A 9,895-nucleotide genomic window follows, 5' to 3' on the forward strand; every position below is an offset into this window, starting at 1 on the left:
GAGCCATTAAAGGGGCCTGTTTAAAATACTTCTTTTGAATCTCGATTGATAACCGTGTATCCTGAGTATCTGAATATAGTGTATAAATTATGTCCGGGTAGCGCTGCACGACGTGGACGTGTACGTGGGCCCGCTGTCGCTGTACATGGAGGACGCGTTCGTGCGCAGCGCGTCCGAGCTGACGCGGCTGCTGGTGCCGCCGCCGCGCGTCGACGCCGAGCGCATAGCCACCGCGGAGGCGCAGGCGCTCTACCGGCCCCTCTGCCTCAACCACATACACGTGCACCCCCTGGACCTCACGCTCACGCTGCACACCTCCGTCAGTATATCTTCCTCCCCTTTCCCTTCTTGATTATGAGCAACTCAGAATACGGAGTATTACTGTAATAACGCATTTGTCGATTTCATACATATCTTGATTCAGGAAAATTATATATCCCTCGGTATGTTTTTGCATTACGTAATACAAGTAATAAAATAAAAAGATTTATATTAAAACCAATAAAAATAACATTGATTGTCACCAATATTATAATCCCCTAAATTTAATAATTACTATAACAAATTATAATTAAATTAATTTGTGTATAGTTGCGTGTGTACATCGCTCTGGATAAGAGCCCGCTGCGGCTGTCGGCGTTCCGCTTGGACAACGTGATCACCACCCCTGACCGCTTGACGCACGAGCTCACCGTGCACTATCTCTCGGGGGCGATATTTGGCGCTGGTGTGTACTAAATATATAAGCTATATGTAAATATTTAATTTGTCTGATGGTTATACATTCCAGTGAAAAAAGAAATACATGTAATTTTTGTTACGAAGTAGAATTCTTCGTAGGTCGAGTTCGGCGGCGGCACCACTGCCATATTTACTTTTGCCTAGTAATAAAGGGAATCAAACGTTACTTAGTTTGCGCGGTATGGTAAGGAAGACTTGCTCGAAATATTTACTATTTCCTATTTTCGACGTGCGAGCCTACTGACTTTCTGGTGTAGATAAAGGGGTTAAGATCAATAGAAATCAAATACAAATAATTCTTATCGGTGAATAACTTTATCCCGAGCAATAAAAATGACTCCCGACGATCTAGGCTACGTTAACGTGTATAACGCGCCAAAAGGAATGTTGACAATATCTCGTGTGTATACGTGAACAAAACGTGGTCGTTCGTGCAGGTTGGGTGGTGGGCGGCCTGGAGTTGCTGGGCGCGCCGGGCTCGCTGGCGGCGCGCGTGGCGAGCGCGCGGGGCGGCGTGCGCGGCGTGGCGTCCACCGCGGCCGCCGCGCTGCTGCGCTCGCTCAACTCCTGCGCCGGCTCGCTCGCGCGCAACCTCGACCTGCTCGTCGGCGACGACGAGCACACGCGACGAGCCGCCGCCGCTAGGTTAGCACCACGCACACACTACACTCAGTGCACAGTACACACGTTACTTTCATGTTATATTAATTTATAACGTTTAAATTTGTCAAAGTTCGTTGAACAAAAAAGAACTCTTATAAAATAATAATAATAATATTGTAGTGTGTACAGTTTTGAGGGGTAAGGTAAAGTCGTTAAAAATAACCAAACCCAACGTGTGCAGTTTTAACACTAAATTTTATCAAGTTAAGTACATATTCTAAATAATGAGTAGGTGTGTGTGCGCAATACATATGTACGTACATACATGCAGTAAAAAATGTGCCATCAGCTCAATAATGTACAATCTGGTAGCTCGTACGTCCTGCCTACTCAAGTAAGGAATAAAGTAAGATTTTTAAAACAGCGACTCTAACGCAAGCCGTACCGTACACATTTATTTTGTGCACATCACAAGTGAATATAATTGTCAATTAATTTACTTCTTCGGTTTTTAATTACCTATGATATAGGACCAATTTCGTTGTAATTCCCAATAAGTTTACATACCAAAGTTTTCATGCATTGTAATATGTTCTTAACTTAATTCGATAATTTGGTTTATATGTACTTGACCAGCATACTGTTAACCCTTAGAATACAATTTCATTATACATTATTGAATGACATATTTGTCCTTCAAGTCAAATTTAAATCATTAAGATCTACAAAAAATAGGTATCTGTCTTAAATCTAAATATTTTGCGAATTTGAAACTTATAGCTAATATTGTGTACTTTTATATATTTGCGAAAATTAACACGTTTGCCCCTGTTTAGGAGAGTGGCCCCTCAGACATTCGTGGGCGGTCTTTTAACGGGAGTACAGAATTTTGCCGTCAACCTCTTGGGTAAGTTAATGCTCATTACATATGTAACATTTTGTTAGTGAATTGTGGTTAAGTTATGTCTGTGAACCAGATAATTATTGTGTTAGTGACCATATGGGGGTGTCATTTGTTACAGGCGCGGTGGGCGGTCTAGCGCATCACCCGCTAGTGGGCGTGGCGGTGGGCGAGTCGAGCGGCGCGGTGGCGCTGCGGCGCGGCCTGGTAGGGGCTCTAGTCAAACCAATTAGCGCTACCGCCGACCTGGTGGCCTTCGCCGGTCAAGGCCTGCTCTCGCAGACCGGCTGGGACCCCGACCCGGAGGTAGGTCTCCACCCGCCACGTGTCGGTACCTCAACTCGTGGCGACTTCGATTTACATAGGCTCGCGGTTGTCCAGGTCAGATTAGATGCATCCCTAATCCATTCGGTATACTCGCCAATATTCACGCTCGTGTACTCGCTGTGCTCGAGTTTGATTAGATGCAATTTCTTAATTCGCCCAGCCTTAATTTATAATTTATTATTATATTTATCGTTAGCGTTCGGTTTATTTTCTATAACACGATGTGAATTGTTAGCCAACTTGCCCCGCATTAAATAGTAATATGCTTATAATAATCTAGCAACAAAGTATTCTTTTCGCAATCTTAACATCGACAGCTTGTCCGATATAATATGCAATATGTATGTCGATGGTACAAAAACTTAGCCCTCGTAGATCCCTTTATATTGTAATATTTATGTACGCCGCCTTGAAACCTGTAATATGTTTAACCTGCCTGATAATGCATTTGCGAAAAATATAAATATGTAATCAAGCTGCGTTCTATCTTCTAAACTTTTTTGATTCATTTTTTTTATTGTTGTATTACGATTTATTTTGTTTTGAGTTTGGTACTGGCATAAAACGTGTGTGTTTTGTTCGCAAACTTAGAATTCCATTTCTATTTTTGTTTACCATTCTGTGTGATCATCCTCTACACTTGCATACATGCAAGTGTACCGAGTACATACTTATGACATGTGTGCGCGTGCAACACGTAATCCATAAATAGTCACAATTTAATTTTCATAGCTGATGACAAGAAACAATGTACTTTAACGTTTAAACATCTTAAAATCTCTTTATACACAAAAAAAAGATCTCTGGTACTGCCATATGGCCATATTGTAAGTGGAAATCATATGTGACGTCCACGGTGCGGAGGGTGGGCACGAGGTTTTAGGAGGTTGTGTGACGGTGGGTGGTGTGTTGCAGCAACGCGCGGTGCCGACGCCGCCGGAGCCGGAGCCGTGGCGGCGCGACTGCGCGCGCTGGGCGCTGCGCCTCACCTCGCTCACCACGCTCATCGGCGTCGACGTCATCTCCGACGACGCGCAAGTCCGCATCATCATCACGGACAAGGTAACTCTTATTGTACATAGATTAGTAAAGATTACTCACTCCTAACAAGAAAATGTAACCAGTTTTGACAATTGAATTGTCACTGTCATCTATTATGTGTCTTTCTAAAACATACAGCATTTAGGTGAAGAAGAAGTCTGTGAAATATCTAATAGAGTTAATAACCTTACCAGATTGTCTATGTTCCTGCAGATTTCGACCAATCAATCACTCACCAGCTAGAGTGCGCCTTTGGCGCGCTGTCATGTAAATGTCATAGCGTTTGTGAAAACTTTTCGATAAACAACGTCAATCTTGAAAGTTTTTTAAAATTGCAAAAAAAATATAAATACAACCTGTATTGTATTTGTTATTGGCGGGAGTATAACCGTCCGCAAGTAGGAGGGGCGACGCGGGCGGGGATGCGGGAGGGGAGGGGAGCGGGCGCCGGCGACATTCGGGAAAAAAGTCATCGGCGAAGACGCGCGCGCGCTCCGTACTTAATTTATCATAAAAAAGACAATTGTGTGTTTTGTCTGTATGTTTTATTCAACACATAATACATGTTTTGTTGTAATGCAAAACATCAATATTTTCGTGTTTGAAAAATATGTAAAAAATGTAGTTATTAGAGTATTTACGAATGAAACGATATTTCTCCGCACTTTTTCTTCGATTTCGTGTCTTAACTGCGCATGTCGGCATTGTTCCGCGGAAATTACACTATGACAGCCATTAAATGGCTGTTTATTGTTATGAAATGCAAAAATGATACGATACGACATAACACAATACACGATACGAATACGATAACATATGGACCAACCATTTTGCAATATTTTATGTAAAAGTTTCCGTTTTTACGCATGTATACATTGTGCCTTTAATTTATAAAATTTTATTTTGTATATATTTGTTTGTAGTTTTTGGTAATGGCCGAACCAACCACTGAGCGCATAGCGGAAATGATTGACTTCCGCTTCTGTAAGCTGGTCTACTTCGACGGACAAACGCTTGAGGTACTGGCATTGTTAATTTTATGGTACTATTCATTATGTTTTATTTTAAAATGCAGAATTAATTTATTTTATTTTTATTTACTTTCAGTTGCGCGTAACAAAACGCCATTCTCATAATGATTCCCACGGGTCAGATGGTGAAGATCTTACGCATAATGTAAGTTGATTATAAATTGTTTCGTATTTTTTTCCCTGCTAGTGTATGTAAAATACACTACTTCAATGCACAAAGGACATTTTTAATATGTAATTTTCAGTCAAATAATTAAACTTTAGACATCAGGTAATAAAATAACATTCATTAAAGTACGCTGTAGTAAAAGCTTCCTACGTTTGGGTTAATAGTGAATTTGATAGATTATTCGACGCGATATTTTTATTTAACATGTAAATATTGTATGTACTGTTTTGTATTAATTAAATTATTAGTGACACTATGACATGGGAAGGTTAGTTATGGTCGGACGAATGTGTGTAGTTCAATTATCAATATGAAAGTATGTTTGGATCAATGTGGTCGGTCGTGTATGATTGCAATAAGATGTGTCGTGTCGTGTGGCAGCAGGCGAGTTTGGCGGCGATGGAGCGCGTGGCGAAGTACACGGGCGCACGGTCGTCGGGGACGGGGCGCGTGCTGGTGCTGCAGACGCCGCCGCGCCGCGCGCCCGCGCTCGCCGCCGCCATCGCCGTCGCGCGCCGCCAGAGCCAGCCCACGCACATCATGATGCTGTGAACCGCGCACCGCACACGCCGCACACGTCGCACACGCCGCACACACCGCACAACACACACAACACCGCTCGAAAGATCCAACGATCCGCCTTCATCGATAACCAGGAATCTCGATCGATCGATATTCGACGACATGTAGCTGAACTAACAGTACCGGGCTGGATTTAATCTAACGTGCGAATGTGCGCACTCCACACGACTCCTGTTCGATCGTTTGATGTAAGTTCACTCTTATATGTATAACTAATTAAAACTATTGGTCGATGTCTCTTGATCTCCTTATCGATCAATGTGAATCGTTGAACATAGAAAACATCGAATACACAAATAAACCAAACGCGAGACGTACATTGATTGCTCTATCTATTGTAAACCAGGTGATTTACATTATACGAGTACACATACTTCCATGTAACTATTATAGATTACATATGTCAATAGCTATATTTGGTTTATTTGTCCAGTAAGAAATGTTTACTACAAAGTGTGAAGCGGCGGTAAACCAACCATGCTACTGTATTGCCGGAACGCACCGCGCTATGTTATGCTCTTTTTAACATCAATAATTTTGTTAAAGAACTACTTATTAGCTGGCCGTTTGAACTGCGTAATACACAAATCTAATCATTCAGTTCAGCCACGCTCGCGAGGCATGTTGCTTTGCGTATGGGAGCCGCTCAGCGCGGTGCGCTCCGGCCGCCGGGCTAGTCAGGCGCACAAACGTGCCGCCGAATTATACGCAACTCACTCTATTAAAATTTGTATTTTTATACCTCTCCTATTTATAATCACCTGTTTTTATTCTTTATAAAGATTTTCGAAAGAATGATTTTACCAAATTTTTATACTTAAAATTCTACATATCTCGGCTCGTCAACGTTGTGTATAATTCGGCCTCTAGTTGTAAGACTTAGTTGTACCGAGGTAAACGACGGCAATTGTCCGTACGGCAGTCTTAAAACCGCACCGGCAGCCGTCTCTTATAATAAGACGAGCCACGTTTTGCGGTAGACGCTCACAAAGATTAGCTTGTAAGTACTGTAAACCCTTTTTCATATTACTATTTATTTTTATTAATTTATTATACAATCCCAATAAAACCTCGCCGATGAACTTTACAGCTAAAATTTTATATATTGCCAACGCGACATTAAACGGTCCTATTAAATTATCGCATTTAAATCCCGACAACAGTCTGGATGTTTTCCGAAGTATAACAGCAAGGCTGATGCCGATCGCTAAACGTTTAGCAACACATTGTCGCAGAGACCTAAAAATAATTAGCTATAAGCTATACCCATATGCAGTTAAAGATCATCGGTGACCAATTATCCTATTAGGTCGTAAGATATGATAACCGATAGTCATAAGGATCTATATGTAAGAACGCGGTCACCGCGATTCCTCTCGGTCCCCCAACACCACCGGGACACCACCGACACACTACCGCACACTACAGAGCACACGTCGCGCCGGAGCGATGGTCGGTGACGAGACTCGCACTCCATCGCGATCGTCCTCAGAGGACGCTGATTGACAGGGATAGAGATAGGGATAGGCGACACGTACAAAGTATGTACATCTTTGTATACAGCGCTAATATAGCGGGAATTTCATTAAAAAAATAAAATGACGCGCACCCGGACACTACATTATAGAATGGCAGGAAACACCTTGAAAGCAAGACTTTAGACACGACTTAGGTACGATACATGACAAACGTAAACTGACGATACACGCTGGTACGACGACACCGTGGATCTTGCAACTTAACAAATGAATTGGCTTTCGGATGCGACATCTATATTATAATCATAAACTGTATTATTTGTGTAGGCGTTTGTCTACTTAGTTTAATGACGTATTTAATCTGTATGCGATAAATTCAGTAATTAATGTGAATCCGTCTCCCAACGACCTGTGGCAACTGTTGTTCAGTAGTAAGATTTTAACGTAAGCAAATTACACAGCTTTAGTTTACGAGTCGACTGTCGATAACTACTGCACTCTTGATGTTGCAAAAATAAGTGTTTATTGTTCTAGAGTTGTCGTAAATGTCATTATTTTTATTCTGTGTAATGCTACTATGAATGAGAAATCATGTCGTGCAATACCTACATCTGCTGCACCGTAACAAGGGGCGTAGTCCTAATATTCTATCATCGCGATCATATCTGAGTTAACGTCCATTAACATTCCAATTCGTACATTTACTTACTCTAACACGTTTAGTTTTAACAGTAAATTTTGATCTCAAGCGATTAGACCGACTGATTTCAAAGACATGAATAGAAGATGTGTCGTTTTGCTTTAATAAGTTACTAAATATCCATAAGACCTTAAATCGCTCTTTTCCTGTTTCAGCATACAGTATTATCAGTAGACTATTTAAATACAATTATGTAGTACCAGGCAAAATCACACATCCACAGGTGCAAACATATTACAGATATACACATTCTAGTACCGTCATATAAAGAACGGTACTAGTAAAATACTATTAACGTATAATTAAGAAATATTTGCAATCTCTAATTAATCAACATTTTCGAATCAATTTATAAGTGTCTAAATAAATGTGTCAAAAAATATTGTGTTTCATTTATAGTACATACCACTCTTTACCATTGTTTACTTATTACCATTCTTCCTCCAGTATCAAATAATTAAAAATTGAATTATAAAGCTTAATTTTCCTAAAATTCTGATTTGTAGAAGAAATACACAGTGATAATTAAAATATTTTAATTAAATTTATTTATATTTAGAATGATCTCGAATAATGGACTTAACAGCATATTTGGGGACATTAATAGCTGAGATCCACAGCTGAGATCACTTTCCTAGCATCATAGCATCAGCATTACCACAGTATAAGGATATACTTATACTGTGGCATTACCAACTTGATTACAACGAGTAACTTACCCACACGTACTTTAAAGTGAACACTGTTAAGGCACGTGCATGAAACTAATGATTATGAACACGTGGAAGTCCAAGCAACTAAACACTATTATAGGTACTTCTACAATGTGACCTGAGTCTAACAACTAACAATTCATTCAGATTGATAAAGTTTGTAATTTGGTTCAAATCGTATTAGAAATATCTGATATTCTTATTATAATTTAAAGATGAAAACGTCTGGAATATCAATGGATCTATGTTGTATGGAGAATGTTTATATTTGTTTAAACGTCTTAACTATAGGTCTTGCTCGTTCGAAAAACCATTATTTCTACGTCGTGAATCTCGTGATGTCAGTGCGTTGGTAAATATTGTATGGCATGGGCGCTGTAAACCAAATCTTTTAATTATTATCGAACTGATATCATACCGGCATGAAACAGCGATTATCGTTTCAGCTATGAAAACATAATTGTGAATTTTAAAATAGAGTTATAAGATGTACACTGAATAACTATTCAGAATGACATTATACGAATAAATAATAATCGTAATTCTTTGTTTGTTTTTGCAAAATCTATCTCAATTGTGTACTTTTACATTTGTGTTGTAACATGGTGCGCAAAACCTTGTTGCCCCATTTGTAAATATAATATTATAATTAATAAAGGAGAAGGTAACCCAATCAGACGTTGTGTAACGCTACAAAATGAGCAGTAATGTTGTATGCATCTGAACTATATATAGGCACGCGACCAGCTGAGTGCTGGTTTATGAATGGCGAGACTCGTAAACTCTAATGTCCGCCTTCATAACTGCTTACTTCGGCCTAAAATAGAACATTATACAAAAGAAGGACATAGTAAAGTGAGTACTCACATAATTGTAAGATTAGCCACTTGTATTAGCCAGTTCCTTTAGTACCTACTCATAGCTGTAAGCGTGGAGAAACTTATGATGTTATTGCTAAAACCTCTCTAATGGTACATGTTTAGGTTATAAAGTCATACGAGTATAATTAATACTTAATACCGACTACCGTAGATATGCGATAAATACATTTGTATGGGAATGTTAGCAATATACCTGTACACGACTCATGTTTTCTCTACCTATGTTCACCCTACCTACTCTTAAAAATATATTTATTGATACATATCAACATTAACATCTTTTTTCTAATTTCATATTTATCGTATCTTCTTTCCTTTGTCTATCTTCTTCTGTGAGGAGACACGTGTATATAATATCTTGATAGGTCCTTAAATTGCGTCTAAAGTATTGACGACAATAATAACTTGGTGTTATTGAGAAGTAAAAGTTGAAAACAACCGTTAGTTTACTAATATCCTTCTGCATAAACTTATATTATTTTGTATAGGAAGTAGAATGGAAGCTTTGAAGGTAGAATAAATCACTCCTTGTAAATATTCTATACTCCAGCGAAAATCTGTAGTTCCGGGAGTAGAATAGGACTACGGTATCTCCTGCTCGTCGTAAGAGGCGACTAAATGGGGGCTTCCGGGGTTGCGGGTGGCAAGAGTGGAAGCTCGAACCGCCCGTCAGCGACCCCGGGAAGGACGGCTGTATGTGTGGTCGCATACCGTCGTACACACCAGAC

At 39.9% G+C, this 9,895-nt stretch overlaps 1 protein-coding gene across 8 annotated transcripts in view; it reads left to right on the plus strand.

The window, feature by feature from the left end:
* Vps13B (vacuolar protein sorting 13B) overlaps positions 1–7,762 on the plus strand; it is a 63,549-nt gene extending 55,787 nt beyond the window's left edge. For 6 of the 8 annotated variants that reach the window (XM_073075284.1, XM_073075288.1, XM_073075290.1 and 3 more), the window contains 9 exons: positions 102–319; positions 592–727; positions 1,179–1,386; positions 2,181–2,251; positions 2,367–2,551; positions 3,488–3,634; positions 4,537–4,632; positions 4,721–4,789; positions 5,195–7,762. In XM_073075284.1, coding sequence (XP_072931385.1) covers positions 102–319; positions 592–727; positions 1,179–1,386; positions 2,181–2,251; positions 2,367–2,551; positions 3,488–3,634; positions 4,537–4,632; positions 4,721–4,789; positions 5,195–5,365 — 1,301 coding nt within the window. In that variant the 3' untranslated portion in view covers positions 5,366–7,762. The remainder of the gene's footprint in view (positions 1–101; positions 320–591; positions 728–1,178; positions 1,387–2,180; positions 2,252–2,366; positions 2,552–3,487; positions 3,635–4,536; positions 4,633–4,720; positions 4,790–5,194) is intronic. The other 2 variants (XM_073075287.1, XM_073075289.1) reach the window with 2 other exon arrangements.
* Positions 7,763–9,895: the final 2,133 nt, after the last annotated feature.

Source organism: Epargyreus clarus, unplaced genomic scaffold (genome assembly GCF_041222505.1).
Source record: "Epargyreus clarus isolate Ecla_fem2 unplaced genomic scaffold, WU_Ecla_fem_2.2 ptg000007l, whole genome shotgun sequence".
NCBI lineage: Eukaryota > Metazoa > Arthropoda > Insecta > Lepidoptera > Hesperiidae > Epargyreus > Epargyreus clarus.